This window comes from Telmatherina bonti, assembly GCF_933228915.1.
Source record: "Telmatherina bonti genome assembly, chromosome: 6".
NCBI lineage: Eukaryota > Metazoa > Chordata > Actinopteri > Atheriniformes > Telmatherinidae > Telmatherina > Telmatherina bonti.
Genome location: NC_136624.1, coordinates 6,025,785 through 6,045,249, shown reverse-complemented (window position 1 = coordinate 6,045,249; position 19,465 = coordinate 6,025,785). Strand labels below are relative to the sequence as shown.

The 19,465-nt window shown below is 44.8% G+C and overlaps 1 protein-coding gene across 2 annotated transcripts in view; it reads left to right on the top strand.

Moving 5' to 3' along the window:
- The window catches only part of hdac11 (histone deacetylase 11), a 35,210-nt gene extending 28,285 nt beyond the window's left edge, over positions 1-6,925 (top strand). For both annotated transcript variants that reach the window (XM_079242583.1, XM_079242584.1), the window contains 2 exons: positions 2,275-2,453; positions 3,827-6,925. In XM_079242583.1, the coding sequence (XP_079098709.1) occupies positions 2,275-2,453; positions 3,827-4,069 (422 nt within the window). In that variant the 3' untranslated portion in view covers positions 4,070-6,925. The remainder of the gene's footprint in view (positions 1-2,274; positions 2,454-3,826) is intronic.
- The last annotated feature ends 12,540 nt before the right edge of the window (positions 6,926-19,465 follow it).

Genomic DNA, 19,465 nt, shown 5'->3' with positions numbered 1-19,465 from the left:
CACTGACTGGATCTCTGAATATTCCCACACAGTCCCAGTTTCAGGAAGTGTCCCACTGACTGGATCTCTGAATATTCCCACACAGTCCCAGTTTCAGGAAGTGTCCCACTGACTGGATCTCTGAATATTCCCACACAGTCCCAGTTTCAGGAAGTGTCCCACTGACTGGATCTCTGAATATTCCCACACAGTCCCAGTTTCAGGAAGTGTCCCACTGACTGGATCTCTGAATATTCCCACACAGTCCCAGTTTCAGGAAGTGTCCCACTGACTGGATCTCTGAATATTCCCACACAGTCCCAGTTTCAGGAAGTGTCCCACTTACTGGATCTCTGAATATTCCCACACAGTCCCAGTTTCAGGAAGTGCCCCACTGACTGGATCTCTGAATATTCCCACACAGTCCCAGTTTCAGGAAGTGTCCCACTGACTGGATCTCTGAATATTCCCACACAGTCCCAGTTTCAGGAAGTGTCCCACTGACTGGATCTCTGAATATTCCCACACAGTCCCAGTTTCAGGAAGTGTCCCACTGACTGGATCTCTGAATATTCCCACACAGTCCCAGTTTCAGGAAGTGTCCCACTGACTGGATCTCTGAATATTCCACACAGTCCCAGTTTCAGGAAGTGTCCCACTGACTGGATCTCTGAATATTCCACACAGTCCCAGTTTCAGGAAGTGTCCCACTGACTGGATCTCTGAATATTCCCACACAGTCCCAGTTTCAGGAAGTGTCCCACTGACTGGATCTGTGGCTGGGAGAAAGTTTGGAAAAATATCCATTTTACCGATTTGATCATGTCAATGACACAAAGAGGATCTCACGTTGCAGTTCTCCGACCCCCTGATGAGAAAACAATTCCTGCTCTCTACCTGAGTCAAAGCACACACACACACACACACACACACACACACCACAGCTTTCCTACTGTCCCCCCCCCCACTTCCTAACTGCATTCCACCATTCCCAGTGCTTTCCCACCTTATTCCCACCTTATTCACTTTATTCCCAGTGTTTCCCCCCACACCCCCGGTTTTCCTGCATCCACACCGGTGTATCTTGACCATTTCCCTGCCACAACCATGCCGCTTCCTTACTGCCCCCCCCCCACCTTCCCACCACCTCCTCGCCACTTCTTAAAGGAGTCATCACCCTGAAATTGCACTTTTTCGAGTTAAAACCTGCGTAACTGGAAACGTCCCTGGAAGCCTTTCTGTTGAAGACGGCCGGGTTTTTACGTCTGGACTCTTTGTTCGCAGCAAAACTGTCCACAACGCTGAAGTCTCGCAAACGCATTTTTTAAATTTTCTCCCTGGGATGTCTTAACCAGCCCCTTTTCCACCTTAGATACACCTGCTGGACCTGCCTCAGTTGCTATTAGCAACAAGCTGTGTGAAGACGTGCGAGCAGCGATGCCATGTCCACTGCTCGGTTGTTTGTTACCAAAGCCAACAACAGCTAATGTTTTTAGCCTGGAGACTACTGGCCTCGACGCCGGACTTCCAGCAGTCAATCAGCGAGCACCTCATTGACATTATTTTAACCCATGTCTAGGTTGATAGAAATCTCGCGTGAATTCTCACGAGAAAAGTTTTATTATGAATAAAGTGTCAGAAAAAGCACTTTTAATTTTTTTTTTTTGTTTACTAAGTTTTTAAACAGTTATTTAAAAACCATTAGAGGACAGTAGGCACATGAAAAGACCCGGTAATGACACCTTTAAGTTTAATACATAAGAAGATGAAGGAAATGTGAAACACCAGTGAGAGAGACAGTCTATCTCACGCTTTGCATCAGGCTTCAGCACGTTGACGTGACGGAGGCGGCGCTCGAGCCACCATGGTTAGGGTTTTAACCAATCCTTTACAAAGACACAGAACCACAGCTAACAAATCAAGTTAGATGAGGTCGAAGCCGAAAAGAAGGACTTCATCCCAAAGGGAAGTCTGAGACTGTAGGCTTTTTCACCGCTTGTGTTTCACCTGACTCGTTCGCCAACATGTCACTTCTGTATACGGCCAACGAAAGCCAAATGTCTGTTTTCCTGGGATCTGATGACCCTGCAGGTACATCGAGGCGCTCCCCACCTGATTTTTCCTCTTGTCCTGAGCAGAAATCAGAAAAAAACAGCAGCATGTTATGCAGCGTTGCATTTTGTTTTAGGGAATGAAAATAAGGAAACTAACGCTTCCTTTCATCTGGTTGTTTTATTCCGTAACTTCACCATGTTGAAGATCCATCATCCTTGTAAACACCGTCTCGATCCTCAGGAGCCATAAAGAGGAAGGTGGAGCTGGATTGGGGCACTGAAGATACCGAGTATCTCCAGAAGGTGGAGTTGCACTCCGAAGGCGCCCTGAACGAGGTCCGTCCTGACATCATCGTGTACAATGCAGGGACAGACATCTTGGATGGAGACCCCCTGGGAGGACTCTCCATATCACCACAGGTACTGAAACATCTTTTCATGCTGGTTTTCCACCACATTCATCCTGATGTAATGTTTGGTTTGGTGGATGATTTCACAGAGGTCTTCATCTTTGTTCTGAAGTCATAGTTAGATACCAATACCGATACATTAGGGATGTCCACCGCCGCTTTGTAACCTCTTGTTCTGACATCACACATCCTAAAGAAATAAAGAGCAGCACGTGAGACACGGTCAAACTGTTCCTGATAATTTAGTAGCTGCTTTATTGTTGACTTTAAAGCCTTTTTATAAAGCATTAGTAGGTCTACACCAACTATAGCACGACGATGCAATCCTCATGTGAACAGACAGAACAGACAGCTCGGTGAAGATGCATTGTGGGTCATTTTGACTGCACTTCATTCTCTCTAGATATTCAGAGCAACTCAGCAGGTACAGAATGTCTTTGTCGTCGTAGCAACGCCAGCAAGCAGGCAGTTGTGTGTCGGCCTGTCGCAATAATCGCACAATAAGAAAAAATGCACGCAATAAGTTTGCTGGACGCAATAATTTTTATGTCTTTCTTTTCTCTCTCGAGTGCAACATTTGTTTTAAGACAATATTAACTAAACACAGCAATACAACAAGCTTCCATCTGCACTTAAAACTCAACCATCAACTGCAGCTGGGAAACAAAAAACCTCAATAGACAGGCTAGCTCCATCTTCCCGACAGTTCACGATCACTGAGGTGTTTAACCGACAGATTCAGGACAACCAGGACAGTGCAACATGGTGTGCACTCAGACAGCTTGGTTGGTAAAGCCATTCTGCCCTTAAAAATGGCTAAAAACGCAACATTTTGAAAAATGTTGCAAACATTTCACAGCCAGTATGAATTGCCTGGATGAACAGACGTTACAAACGGCAATTCCACAACTTTACAATGACATGAAATATAACATACTGAAGGTGTTATTCAGTTTTACCATTCCACCTCTGGTCAAGTCCAAACATGTCCCCCCAGCTTGACCATAGACTATGTAACTGTGTTAGTGTTTAGAGACCATATGTTCCAGATCACCACGTTGCCAAAACCCCAGGAGAAATCCTGAAGTGTTTTAGCAGACTGATGAGTCTAGTCTGCACATCGAGCTAAATGTTCTTTAGAAATTAAAGTATGTTGATATTTGAAAGGGAGTACTTGCATTATTATGGCTTTATTGTTATTTTGGTTCAAAATGGTCTCAAAATGACAATAATTGCTTCATGCAATATTATCATTTATCGCAATAATTTCCGAGACATTTAATTGCATGGCAAAATTTGTTACCGTGACAGGCCTAGTTGTGTGTGTAAGATTTTATGAAGTCAGTGGATAAACCTTCAGCTTTTCTCTCCTCGACCTGCCAGGGCATCATAAAAAGAGACGAGATCGTGTTCAAGGCTGCGAAGCGACGGGGTATCCCCATTCTCATGGTGACGTCGGGGGGGTACCAGAAGAAAACGGCCCGCATCATCGCTGATTCCATCCTGAACTTACAGCGGCAGGGACTGATCGGGGCGGAGCCAGCAGAGGGGGAGGGGTCGTCGCCGCTGGTTACTCACATGATGGGTGGCTCTGGATCGGCTGGATCAACGCAAACCATCGTCTGAGCAGCAGAAACATCCCAGCACTGACGCCTTACGGCTCGCTGTGTCCTTCCACGTCCAGGATGCAGCGAGGCAACAGAAATGTCTGAGAGAAAATAATATTTGAGTTCTTTACCCCCTTGAATCAGAAACGTTTCATGTCCTTCAGAGGCTTTTCCGAGCCGATCCGTCATGTCAGGAAGTGGAGTTTGCATCACGTGATTCGTTAAAGCTGACAGAGGATGGGAAAGTTCCTTCGTCTCAGTTTGGGATTCAGGTGGAAATTAAACTTGTGGCACGTTTACTGTGAGAGAGACTAATATGGTTTTAACCCACTGACTGCCTCAGTAACATTTATTTAATCAGTTGTTGATGTTTGTGTTGAAGTGAATGTTGTACAGTTTATGTGTTTAAAGAGGTGGTTTGGTTGGGTACCAGAGGGAGTACGCTCCATGTTTGCACTGATTAACTCAGCACTTTGACTGTTTAATAATGACACTAAAACCATCTGAAGTTAAACATATTTGCTGCATTTTGTTGCCAAGACGATCAGAATAAAGGAGAAAAACACGTTTCTAGTGAGAATGTCTGCAGAGTGTCGGCTAATGGTGTTTACAAGATGATTAATGAAGCAGACGGAGCAGCATCAGATCGTCCAAAGGCTGATTTAACACTCTTTTATGCCATGGTCTGGGTGAATACTCGATTCTGATTGGTTGCAGGATGTCCGTTAAAAAGTGATATAGGACACCAGTTAAAAAAAAGTTTTGTCAAATCGCCAAATAATTCTAAATCATTGCATCGGCTCAAACATCAGTTGGTAACCGTAGCAACATAAATGTTAGTGACAAAGAGACAGAACAGAAAGCAGAACAAATATCTGGAAGGACTATGTCAAACAGCGGCCCATGGTTGCTAATGAATGTATCTGATTTGCCAGTTTTTAAGTTATTTTATTTTTTTAAGGTTAATTTAGACCATCGGTTGAACAATAAAAAGGAAAAAGGAGAATTGGCTCCAGCGGCTATGCCAGTTTCACAGCAATCTTCAAGAATTAAAAAGGTCTGTGCTGTTCACATTTGGATTTTTCCACAGCCAAATTTTTTTAAAACTGTTATAAAAAACTAGCCATCAGACGTCCTCCATAATTTCCTCTCCTATTGTGAAGAAAAATGCATTTTCAGAAAATCACCATATTTACACTGGAATCCGTTAAAAGGAGGGGGGCGGCACTTCCGTTCAACACTCTGATCTTTCAGGCTCGGTCACCTGACGGTGCGCCGTGCGCACACACACTGACTCACATTCATACACACTGAGCTCCCTGGACCACACAGTCACACACATCCCGCAATGCTTTCGTTTTTCACCATCATCGATGATTTGTTGCAAAAGTTTCTGTGGCCAAACAAGGTGCAGGTGCAGGTAACGGCAGTTACCTTGGCAACGCCACAACAAGAGACAATAAATAGTCCACTGCGCTGCTTCTTGTTAAAAACATTATTTTAACAGTAAAACAACATTAGTTATTGATCTTATATTATTTCCTTTGAGTGACCATGGTATAAGCGGTATATGGCCAAATGCTGGAGATTTGTGTACTTCAGTGGTTATTTTATGCTGTTATTCACCTTCATGGGAAAATAAATCTATTTATTTGGACCAAATGAAGCTAAAGGCACTTTTTCTGACACCTAATTACGGTAAAAAATGACATCCTATCAGTGTTTAAGCCAAGCTGATGGAAGTAAAGGAGCTGCTGGGATGTGATGGTGTTCAGGTGACCCAGAACAGAGAACCCCAATACTGGTCCTTAGGACCGGTGTCCTGCAGGTTTTCCAAATCAGTGTGTATTTAGCAACATGTGCAGAGCTTGTCTGAGTCAGGTGTGTTCCAGCAGGAACATGTGGAAAACCTGCAGGACACTGGTCCTCGAGGACCAGTATTGGGGATCCCTGACCCAGAAAACAGATGCTACTGCAAGCAGCTGCTGCTGACACCCTGCAGACGTTTTCTTTAACCCATGTGATCGTCATGTATACTGTATAAAACATGGGCGGAGCTACTGTGACATCACCCACAGGTTCCTGAAGAGCTGAAGTGAAGTTCATTGGGTGGTTCCCACAGTCGCCATCTTGGCAGCCGGTCCCAGAAAATACATATATGGGCAAAGAGGTGGAGCTGAGAGGGGGGGTGAGCGTTGGGGTGTAATTCCAGACTGCTAGTAGCCAAGAGCTAACAGAGCTAGCCAGCTAACGGAAGTAGGCGGGCTAAAGCTAAGTCACGCTGTTAACAGGCTAAAAACAGAAGTTGTGCTAGACTTTGCCTTCCTGACGCTGGATATCTGGTACCTGTCAGTCATAACGCACCAAGTTATGAAGGATTAAAGAACATCTAAATAGATACTTTTTTTTTTTTTTTTAAATCCTCGCACCTTCCAACACACAAGTTGTCATGAAGGTAAACCTAACCTATTTAACCGAAACAGTTTTTGTTTTTAACCAGGCTGTAAATGTTTATTTCTGCTGTAAACATGTTTATTTCTGCTTTGAAGTTGGTCTTTTTAACATGGGAGTCTATGAGGAGTTACTCTTTGGAGCCCCTAGTGGATGAAGGGGGAACTGCAGCTTGTGGCTCTTCCACAAAAGCTTCACTTTTAACTGCGGAAAGTTGCTGCTTGGATGCAGCTGAAGGATGTAATCTGGTTTTAGCTGTGGCGTAGAACATACCGTAGTGCAGACTGGTTAATAACATCCTGATCTCAGGTTTGAGCTCTTCTTTCTGTGCTGCTTGTTTGTCAGAAACAACTTCTCTGTTCTGTGGGTGGTCTTCCATCGCTTCAACTACTTCTATGCATTGCCGATTACATTAAAAATAATCATAACAACCAAGAGCAGACTCTTTTTTTTCTTTTACATTCATTAAAACAGCTGAACATCTCTTCGAGCAGAGCATCGATTCCATACCGTCTTCATACGAAAAGGTGTTACCGATGTCTATTGTTCATCTGTGTAGAGACATCTAAAATGTCCTGTTGACAAGGCTGAATCCATGCTAGCTTGGCCCACATGTGAAGCGAGAATGAGCATGTATCTGTGACGTTAAACCGTTGCATTTGCAACAAACCAGTGTTCTGTTACGTGCATTCACATGGAAGCCCACTCGCACCACCTGCAAACCAAAAACACCGACAAAATGTCTTTTTTGTCCATCTAACAAACAGTTAAAATGAATCATATCAGTTTTGAAAGAATCATGTAGACTTTAGCATGGAGGTCTGTTATCATCTGCTGCTGGTTTCTTTGCATCCTGGTGTGACTGCTTGTTTAATTTATCAGTTTTCAGGTCTAAGTGATGATTAGAAACCAGTTCTACCAGTAAGCTATCGGTTAGTTTGTTTACAGGCCAGAAAAGATGTTTCTTTAGACACCTGCCAGTCAGCCGTGCTGCTTAGAGGCCTGGAAAGTTCAGATCTCCTGCCATGCTGTTCAAACGCCCCTCTGACAGCAGCACTAGAACAGCTGTACCAGTTATACGCCAGCGTCAGCCATAAAGAGAAGACTTCTGGATATAAACATGGCACAGAGAGGCAGCAACGTGATCGGCTTTGGTGAAGCCAAGCCGAACAAAGAGATGGTTGACTTAATGAGCTCATTTACCGCTCAGTGAATTGATGAGTGCATATTTAACACCGTGCTGGTTACAGGTTATTACTGTAAGCAGGAGGTCTGAGATGTAATCAGTCAGCAGCTGGAAGTGTGAAGGTCACAACTTTGATTTCTAAGCTTATTCCCTGAAATGTGTCAGACAGTGTTTCCATCAGACTGTTTGGACAAAGAGAACTGTCAGGAAGTCTCATTAAGCCCAATTCCCGGCTGTCTGATGGATCCTTGGACGCCGTCTTCTCACCTCAGGCGAGCTGCTGAAGGGGCATCAGGACTGAAGTCAAGGCTCCTCATCCTCCGGCCCTGAACTGGATGAGCTGGACAAACGGCGATGGAAAATAATCCCCTTCTCACTCAGAAATGTCCGGATTAATTAAAGGTTGAGAGATTTTCTGAAATTCAATATTTCTGTCTAAATTTGTTTCTAAAGTTTTTTTTTTTCTGTTGAATCAGGAAGAAATAAGAAGTTAAATCCTCCTGTTTAGGAAATGTCTTACAGTTTAACTAAAACATCAACGTTTATCTGAGTTTTTATTAAGATATTAAAGTCAATGTCTTTCTTGTTTTTACATCTAGAAGACTGGACCTTCTAGAGGCTGGTTTTCGGCCATGGGCTTCATGTTGGCCAGGTTTCAGCCTGCTTTGACCTGACGGGGACTAAATGGACTGAAGGTCCTCATGCGTCTGATGCTGGTGGACATTCAGGACATCAACGCAGACGTGTTCAGCCTTGTTCACGATGCGATTCAGCCTTGTTCACGATGCGATTCAGCCTTGTTTACGATGCGATTCAGCCTTGATCACGATGCGATTCAGCCTTGTTCACGATGCGATTCAGCCTTGTTCACGATGCGATTCAGCCTTGTTCACGATGCGATTCAGCCTTGTTCACGATGCGATTCAGCCTTGTTCACGATGCGATTCAGCCTTGTTCACGATGCGATTCAGCCTTGTTCACGATGCGATTCAGCCTTGTTCACGATGCGATTCAGCCTTGTTCACGATGCGATTCAGCCTTGATCACGATGCGATTCAGCCTTGTTCACGATGCGATTCAGCCTTGTTCACGATGCGATTCAGCCTTGTTCACGATGCGATTCAGCCTTGTTCACGATGCGATTCAGCCTTGATCACGATGCGATTCAGCCTTGAACACGATGCGATTCAGCCTTGTTCACGATGCGATTCAGCCTTGATCACGATGCGATTCAGCCTTGTTCACGATGCGATTCAGCCTTGTTCACGATGCGATTCAGCCTTGTTCACGATGCGATTCAGCCTTGTTCACGATGCGATTCAGCCTTGTTCACGATGCGATTCAGCCTTGTTTATGATGCGATTCAGCCTTGTTCACGATGCGATTCAGCCTTGTTCACGATGCAATTCAGCCTTGATCACGATGCGATTCAGCCTTGTTCACGATGCAATTCAGCCTTGTTCACGATGCAATTCAGCCTTGATCACGATGCAATTCAGCCTTGATCACGATGCGATTCAGCCTTGTTCACGATGCAATTCAGCCTTGTTCACGATGCGATTCAGACCTGTTAACGATGCGATTCAGCCTTGTTTGCGATGCGATTCAGCCCTGTTCACAGTGCGATTCAGCCCTGTTCACAGTGCGATCCAGCCATGTTTACGATGCGATTCAGCCTTGTTTATGATGCGATTCAGCCCTGTTCACAGTGCGATCCAGCCATGTTTACGATGCGATCCAGCCCTGTTTACGATGCGATTCAGCCTTGTTTACGATGCGATTCAGCCTTGTTTACGATGCATCCAGTCCGGTTTACGATGCAATTCCTGCCCTGTCTACGATGCAATTCAGCCCTGTTCACGATGCGATGCATTCCTGTTTACGATGCGATTCAGCCCTGTTTACGATGCTATTCAGCCTTGTTTACGATGCGATCCAGTCCGGTTTACCATGCAATTCCTGCCCTGTCTACGATGCAATACAGCTCTATTTACAATGCAATTCAGCCCTGTTCACGATGCGATTCAGCAATGTTTACGATGCGATTCAGCAATCTTTATTATGCAATTCAGCAATGTTTACGATGCGATTCAGCAATGTTTACGTTGTGATTCAGCCCTGTTTACGTTGTGATTCAGCCCTGTTTATGATGCGATTCAGCCTGTTTACGATGCAATTCAGCCCTGTTTACGTTGTGATTCAGCCCTGTTTATGATGCGATTCAGCCTGTTTACGATGCGATTCAGCCCTATTTACGATGCGATTCAGCAATGTTTTCAATGCGAACCAGTCCTATTTACGATGCGATTCAGCCCTGTTTACAATGCGATTCAGCCTGTTTACGATGCGATCCAGCATTACAGTTCAAGCTTTCTTTAGCATTACGGTTTAGCATTATAGTTTAAGTGTTTCCGCATGAAAACATGCACACTGTTGTTTTGTAAGAACAGCTACTTTTCTAGGTTACTATGCGATTCAGCCCTGTTCACGATACGATTGTTCACAACGCAATTCAGCCTAGTTTATTATACAATTCAGTGTTTTTCACAATTAGATGCACTGCTGCTTACAATGCAATTTAGCACAGTTCTTGATTCAGCGCTGTTTACAATTCAATACAGTCCTGTTCATAATACAGTTAAGCGCTGCTCACGATATGATAGTTTTCAGCCCTGTTTACGATGCAATTTAGCCCTGTTGTCTATAATGAGATGCAGGTGCAGACATGCAGAGCAACAGTTCCCACAAAACCTGTAAGATTACATGCAGTTCATGGGGTGAATAAAATAAAAAAAAATTTTTTTTTAATGAAATAGAAAGAGGAGCATGATGAGATGAGTTTCAGCATCCATCCAGGTCCCGATGGAAATATTATAAGATGATTTCAGATAAGACACATATTTATGTATTTTAATCACCTTGTTCTGTTTTTGTTCTTTGTCTCCTCATCAACATTCACCTGTCTGATCATTAGTGAAAAGGGTTGTTAATTCATTTCCTCTGATATAGTTTTTAAGGCCACAGGAGATCAATCATTCAGAATTTATCAAAGGGAACGATTAGATTAAATGTTTAGAGCATGAAAATGTGACTCGCTAAAACACAAAACTGTTTCTAAAAAAATGTAGAAACTATAAATTAAATTAAAATAATAGTTCTTTATTCTTGGTATGAATTATATTTAAAGAATCCAGTTCAGCTGTTTCTGATTGAAAAAGCTGTGATCAGTTCATTTCAAACAGGAAGTTAAAACAAAGTTAATCAGACGGATCAATAAAAAGTATTGATTAAATTTATCTGTTTAAATGCTGAATGAGAATAAAACCTGAACAAAATGGACATTTTTACTCTTATTGAGTTCATGATCAGATTTGATCCAAACACCAGAGTCCAGACCTGGTCTTGAAGGCAGGAACCAAACAGACTGGAGGAGGACCAGGTCTCAGTTGGGTCCAGTAAGAGTCTACACCTCACCCCAACTGCAGGAACCAAACAGACTGGAGGGGGACCAGGTCTCATTTGGGTCCAGTAAGAGTCTAGACCTCATCCCAACTGCAGGAACCAGACAGACTGGAGGGGGACCAGGTCTCATTTGGGTCCAGTAAGAGTCTACACCTCATCCCAACTGCAGGAACCAGACAGACTGGAGGGGGACCAGGTCTCAGTTGGGTCCAGTAAGAGTCTACACCTCATCCCAACTGCAGGAACCAAACAGACTGGAGGGGGACCAGGTCTCATTTGGGTCCAGTAAGAGTCTAGACCTCATCCCAACTGCAGGAACCAGACAGACTGGAGGGGGACCAGGTCTCAGTTGGGTCCAGTAAGAGTCTACACCTCATCCCAACTGCAGGAACCAAACAGACTGGAGGGGGACCAGGTCTCAGTTGGGTCCAGTAAGAGTCTACACCTCATCCCAACTGCAGGAACCAGACAGACTGGAGGGGGACCAGGTCTCAGTTGGGTCCAGTAAGAGTCTACACCTCATCCCAACTGCAGGAACCAAACAGACTGGAGGGGGACCAGGTCTCATTTGGGTCCAGTAAGAGTCTAGACCTCATCCCAACTGCAGGAACCAGACAGACTGGAGGGGGACCAGGTCTCAGTTGGGTCCAGTAAGAGTCTACACCTCATCCCAACTGCAGGAACCAGACAGACTGGAGGGGGACCAGGTCTCAGTTGGGTCCAGTAAGAGTCTACACCTCATCCCAACTGCAGGAACCAGACAGACTGGAGGGGGACCAGGTCTCAGTTGGGTCCAGTAAGAGTCTACACCTCATCCCAACTGCAGGAACCAGACAGACTGGAGGTGGACCAGGTCTCAGTTGGGTCCAGTAAGAGTCTAGACCTCATCCAAACTGCAGGAACCAGACAGACTGGAGGGGGACCAGGTCTCAGTTGGGTCCAGTAAGAGTCTAGACCTCATCCCAACTGCAGGAACCAGACAGACTGGAGGGGGACCAGGTCTCAGTTGGGTCCAGTAAGAGTCTACACCTCATCCCAACTGCAGGAACCAAACAGACTGGAGGGGGACCAGGTCTCAGTTGGGTCCAGTAAGAGTCTACACCTCATCCCAACTGCAGGAACCAGACAGACTGGAGGGGGACCAGGTCTCAGTTGGGTCCAGTAAGAGTCTACACCTCATCCCAACTGCAGGAACCAAACAGACTGGAGGGGGACCAGGTCTCAGTTGGGTCCAGTAAGAGTCTACACCTCATCCCAACTGCAGGAACCAGACAGACTGGAGGGGGACCAGGTCTCAGTTGGGTCCAGTAAGAGTCTACACCTCATCCCAACTGCAGGAACCAGACAGACTGGAGGGGGACCAGGTCTCAGTTGGGTCCAGTAAGAGTCTACACCTCATCCCAACTGCAGGAACCAGACAGACTGGAGGGGGACCAGGTCTCAGTTGGGTCCAGTAAGAGTCTAGACCTCATCCCAACTGCAGGAACCAAACAGACTGGAGGGGGACCAGGTCTCAGTTGGGTCCAGTAAGAGTCTAGACCTCATCCCAACTGCAGGAACCAAACAGACTGGAGGGGGACCAGGTCTCAGTTGGGTCCAGTAAGAGTCTAGACCTCATCCCAACTGCAGGAACCAAACAGACTGGAGGGGGACCAGGTTTCCTTGCGGTCTAGTGAGAGTCCAGGCTTCGTTCTTACTGCAGGAAGCCGACAGGCTGGATAATCATTGACCTCACTGTTGCTAAACGTGGTTTTACAGCCTTTACAGCATGTTGTACTTACTATACTACTATACTTCAAATACTACAAGTTAATGTTAAGCATCAACAGTGTTTTTATATGACGTATAAACTCATTATGTGTAAAACTTATTAAAGGAAATACAATGTCTTTTTCATAAAACTGATAAGCTGTTTTAAGCATGAACTCTACTGATTGGTAAAAATCTGTTTGGTGAGTGAAGTTCACATCTGGAGCTCATTTTCCATCTGATGGCAGTAAAAGTGAGAAGTTGTACCAAACACATCCTCACGTCTCTGTTATTATTGGCTCCAACTCTGAGTAATCTGCATGTTTTACATTTGCAAGAGACAGAAGAATGTTGCTGGACTGCCTATAATTCAACTCATTTCCAGATTTATGCCGTCCAACCCGTTCACATTCCTGAGATTTTATTTTCATTTGAGAGCTACGGAGCGGTGCTTGAGGTGGGGTGAGGAGGTGGGGTGAGGAGACGGAGGCTGGAGGGGCTTCAGGACCACTCAGAGCTCCAGATAGAGATCCCATCCTTCTCCAGCATCCACAGAGACTGGCCCAGAGCCTGACAGCAGGCTGGGCAGCCACCAGCCGAGCTGCTCAGACTGTCAGGACAGCTCCGTAGACGCTGCAGGTAAATCTGCATCACAAGCTGCATCTGAAACACAAATCTGCTCACATGTGGACCACACATGGAAAACATATAAACCACATGTGAACGCTCATGTTCACATGTAAAACACACACTGTGTGGATCACACATGAACATGTTCAAAAGCCATATATCTGCACATATGGTTCACATGTGCATGGATATGTGCATGTTGAACATGCATGGTTCACATGTGGTTCATATGTGCATGTACATGTGGTTCACATGTACCTGACATGTATGTGTAAATGTGGAACACAAGCAGCTTACGTGTGACTAATGAGCACAAACATGGAACACGTGGTTCACATGTAGCTGACATGTGAGTGTAAAAATGGAACATACATGGTTCACATGTGCATGCATGCATGTGGAACATGTGATTCACATGTGGCTGACGTGTGCATGTACCTATAGAACACATGGTTCACATGTGCTTGAAATCCGCAATTATGTGTGTGGAACAAACATACATGTGCATGCATGTAGACCACAAGTAATTGACATGTGGCTGACATGTTTATACATGTGGAACACGTGGTTCTCATGTGCCTGACATGCACATGTATGTGTGTGGAAGAAACGTACATGTGCATGCATGTGTAGCTGACATGTGGAACACATGTGGTTCATACCTGGTTCACATGTGCATGTGCATACATGTGGAACACACATGATTGACGTGTGGCTGACATGTACATGTGGAACACGCGTGATTCTTTCCATGAGGGAAGATCATTCTGAGATTTGTCGACGAATATTTTTGCTTTTCTTCGTTTTTCCAGAATCTGTTTTAACAAACCGCCTTTGGCCCGGGAGCCTTCTGGAACGTCTCCGGCTCGTCGGACTGACTCGGTAGGAGAAGGAACGAATGATTTAACAAACCGTCCGTGTGGGATGAATAAACATGTATTCCTGACATGTTGATAGGACGGCGGCTCCTCGTCTTCTTGGTGGGATCATGTGACCTGGTGGGGTGGAGGAGGAATCTGGCCGGCTTCCATCCGAAGGTCATCAGGTGGATGAAAATGAGGGTTTCAGCAGGACTTGTTAGTCGTCTGCAGAGCCGGAGCGCAGCTTTCCCACAGGAACGCTTCTTTAACGGGTCATGAAATCCCTCTCTGGGTCCCATCAACACACCGCTGCTGGTCGTTCTGCACCTGGATGGACACATGAAACCACAACGTTGGCAGTAAAGGAAGAAAACACATGAAACCACAACGTTGGCAGTAAAGGAAGAAAATCTGCATCGTTCTCAGCTCTGTGTGGTACGGCAGCGTGGAGGGAAAATAATTCACCTGATGGCGTTGCAACGGGACAGCTAACTGTTAAACCATAAAACATGTCAGCTGATGCAGACACATCTGGAACGCTGCAGTTTTTTTTTTACTCTGGTGTGTTTCCAGTAGAACTAAAATAAAATCACTTCCCTATGAATCCCATGTAGAATGATGGTGGAGGTCGTCTGAACAGGTGATGTGTTCCTGACTCAGCTGCCACCTGTCCTGATGGTGAAACCATCAAAGCAGCTCCAACCGTCCTGCTGATCTTTACAAAAATCCATGATATCGACTGAGATTTGGAGACAGTCGGGACTTTTACAGAGGTTATCAAAGTCACTGCTGATGCCTGAATACTTTAAAAGGAGGGGATCAAATGGAAACGTGTTCCTTTGTTCTGGAAATCAATGCTTGGTTATGCAACACATCCTCTGCAGCCGTGGAACGGATCTGCTCTGGTGCAGCAACTTCTGCTGCAGATGCCACGTGTGTCCTGATGGTTTCTGGAAGGACGAATGCACCTCGAAGAAGAGCAGCCAGTCTGCAGGAAGATCCCGACGAGCTGCTGAGACAGATGGCATGTTCAGAATATGTCTGAAAGAAGAATTATTTTATCATTTTATCATATTCTGAAAGAAGAATGCTGCACAAGCTGATGAAGATGATGGAGGATTCTTCACACCCTCTCCACAACACAGTGATGAAACAACAAAGTGTGTTCAGTGAGAGGCTTCTTCAGGTCCGATGCAAGACTGAAAGATACAGAAGATCATTCCTGCCAGCAGCCATCAGCCTCCAGAACAACACCTCCTCAAATTAATTATTATTATATACTACAATATTGAATTTCCCTTTGGGGATTAATAAAGTATTTTTCATTTAATTTAATTTCATATTCAGAGAAACCCTGCAGACTTCCACAGCTTCAGCTTCCAGGGGCCCCAGCACTTCTTCACTCTCTGGGCTGTTCCCACTCTCTGGTAGGAAAACCAAGAGTGTTGATGAGTGTAATCATGGTTGTTCCAAAAGAAAAACAAAGAAATACTTTTTTACATACATAATTTCTGAGTTTTTACTGGGATTTTCACACACAACCATCTCCAGTGCTTCCAGAGAAGGTCAGAAGAAGAGAAAAGATCCAGCGTCTGGACCAGAACCAGCAGAAGACCACAGCGGGTTCCCTCCTGTCAGTAAGAACAGGAAACTGAGGCTACAATTCACACAGACTCACCAGAACTGGACAATAGAAGATGGAGAAACGTTGCTGGTCTGATGAGTCTCCAGTTCAGCTCCACATTCACATGGTAGAATCAGAATCTGCTGGAAACATGACAACATGGATCTATTCCTCATCTTGTCCCACTTTGTACCAACATGACATGGTTAAACCAGTCCTGCTGCTGACCATGTCCATCCCTTTCTGAGCACAGTGTAGCATCTTCTGATGGAAACTTCCAGCAGGATGATGCACCATGTCACAAAGCTCACATCATCTCCACCATGACGATGAGTTCACTGTCCTCCAACGGCCTCCACAGTCACCTGATCTACATCCAGCAGAGCAGCTTTGGGTGATTCTCATCATGATGTGCAGCAGCTGTGAGATGCTTCATTTCAACATGGAGAAAAATCTCTGAGGAACGTTTCCAAAACTGTGTTGAATTTCTCGCATCAGGAATTAGAAATAAGAACGATGATGAAGAGAGCAGCTAAAGAGGTTTTCTCCACCCCTCCTTCCTACCAGGCTTCTTACTGTCTGTAAAGCTGGGTACACCGTGATAATCAGGCTCTTGTTGTTCGGATTCTCCCTCTTCCAGCTCAAAGTCTGCAAATGCCTGATAAGATCATCCAGTAAAACCATCCTGTGGTCTGAGGTTGGGGCAGAAGGAGACCTGATGTTTGGCATCGATAGTGAGGAATTAACAGTTTTTCCTCATAATCCTGTTCTGTCTGATCATTTTTAATTTACTTTACTTGACGACACGGTGGCAGGGAAGACATTCCGTTGTAGTAAATGTTTGTCAGATTGTGTTCTTAACAAATTTAACAAATGAAAGAAATAGATTTCCGTTTAACGTAAATGAGTCTTCCTCACACACCAGGGTAAGTCATGGAGTTCCTCAGGGTTCTGTACTTGTACTTTTCACATTATATTTTATATATTTTATATATTTATATATTTTCACATGCTTCCCTTAGGTAATATCATCAGGCAGGATGGTAGAAACTTTCATTGCTATGCAGATGACACTCAGATTTACCTCCATGAAGCCGGATTAAACCAATCGGATTACAACGATGTCTTACAGACATCAGGTCATGGATGAGTCAGGACAACATCGTCCCGCTATGTAATTCATCTGGAAGCATTAATCTGGTCTCCGGTACCTCTGTGGGAAACCTTGGAGTTCTTCATGACCAGGATTTGTCCTACAGCTCGTATTTAACACAGGTTTCTAGAAGCTTCTTCCAGCTACGTAATACTGCAAAAATTTTATTGTAAAATTGAATTTCCCTTTGGGGATTAATAAAGTATTTTTCATTTTTTCATTTCATTTTATTGCAAACACGAGGGACATGCTGTCTCAGAAAGATGCAGAAAAACTAGTCCATGTCTTTGTTACTTCCAGACTGGATTACTGCCGTTCCTTATTGATGTCCCACACCAAATCTTCCTGAAAGTCTCCATCTGATCCAAAATACTGCAGCCAGGGTTCTGATGAGAACCAGCGGGAGAGATCATATTTCACCAGTTTTAGCCTCTCTCCATCAGCTCCCTGATAAATCTTCTCCTCACATATAATGCTCTCCAGGAGGCATCTGCTGAGGACATCAAGGTTTTAACTGGATTTAGCTGCTTGGTAACAGTTTATTTAGGGATGGATGGAGATAAGCTGCATCAGTCTGACCCTGAAATGTAGGTTTTTATTCTAATATTCACCTCATTTAAATACTTATAATAATGTTAACATGCCCTGCGATGGACTGGCGAGCTGTCCAGGGTGTACCCTGCCGTTTGCCCAAAGACGGCTGGGATAGGCTCCAGCTTCCCCACGACCCTTCATTGGACTAAGCGGTTAGGATGATGAATGAATGAATGAATGTATGAATGAATGTTAACGTGTCCACTACAGAGGACAAGCAGGTGCTTCACAGATCCAGAAAATAAGAGGAAGAACTTCCTTCCAGTAGTCGCTTTGGTTAAACTAACAAAGCTGCAGGACCAGACAGATGATGCTACATCTGCTCACAGATCAGAGCTTTTCATCCCGACCAGGTGACGCTGGACCTGGATGGAGTTTATAGGAATAAACGGGATTATTTTGTTATCAGATTTCACTTTAAATTCTCTCCTGGAGAAAGAATAAAAGCAAAACTGCAGAGTAAACTCCCATCCTGGTGGATCAGTCTGCAGAGCACCGATGGTGACCTGCAACAGGCTGCTTGCTGATTGGTTAACCGGCTGGAGACTTTTCATGTGGAGTTTGCATGTTCTCCCTGTACATGCATCAAATCCTGCCACCTTCCAAAACGTTGCATGTAAAATGGTGACGATGAGCACGAGAGACCCCAGATGGGATGAAGCAGGAAGTTATCTAACAAGAACCCGAGACAGTTTGCTCTGTTGGATGGACGGGACTGACTGTAGCAGTCCGTCTCCAGCAGAGGTCGACATGTTGACCCAGCTAGAGAAATGTTTGAGAGGCTCTTGGCTGCAGCCTGGGGGCTGCAGGTGGGGCTGGATATTGGACGGGTTTGGTGTCCAACTCCGCCCCCTCAACATTTTGATTGGATTAACCCTAACTATAACCCTAATCCTAACCCCATGCCCATTTGACACCCAACAACACCCACTGGACGTCCAACCCCGCCCAATATCCAGCCGGGGGTTATCCAAATGTTTGGCTCAGATTTGGTCCAAATGTGCATTTTTCTCCGGCCTGGATTTGGCCTTGACTAGATGTGAGTGTAGCTACCAAACCTCGATGATATCCCCGCACACCAGTTCCCAGGGCCATAACTGAGCCTTATGTCCCAGAAGTGGCCCAGATTCGGCCCAGTCTGCTATCTGTGTAAAAGCAGCCTGTAATCAATACCTGCTGATCGATGCAGCTCATGCACATGTCAAGGTTTCTTTCAGGAAATTAAAAAGACTGTTTAACAGATGAAAAAGCTGAAATAAAGTTAAATAAAAGCACAGACACATGGACGCATGTTGTAGAACTGTGCAGTCAGAGGTATAAATATAAAAAATGGTTTAATTTGCATTTTTATAAAATCTGTCTGTAAGTCAGATGGACAGAAAAAACACAGTTTGACTAAGAATGACTCACTTTCCACCGCGCATCATTATCTCTGAGAACATCATGAACAACCCTGAGCCACATGCTAGCCGTGAGGAAGAAATCTGGTTTCTGGAGAATGTGCGTAAACATCATGTGTTCAGAGAATGATCAGCTTCATCGATGGTACAACAACGTTCCCACTGAAGCTCAGAATCATCAAGCTTCTCCTTCCTGTCTGGAGTTTCTGCTCCTGAACGGCACATAAAACTCTGCAAACCATCCGAACTATTAATAAAAAGTTATCACGACATGATGCTCCACTCCATCTCTAAAACCAAACTCAG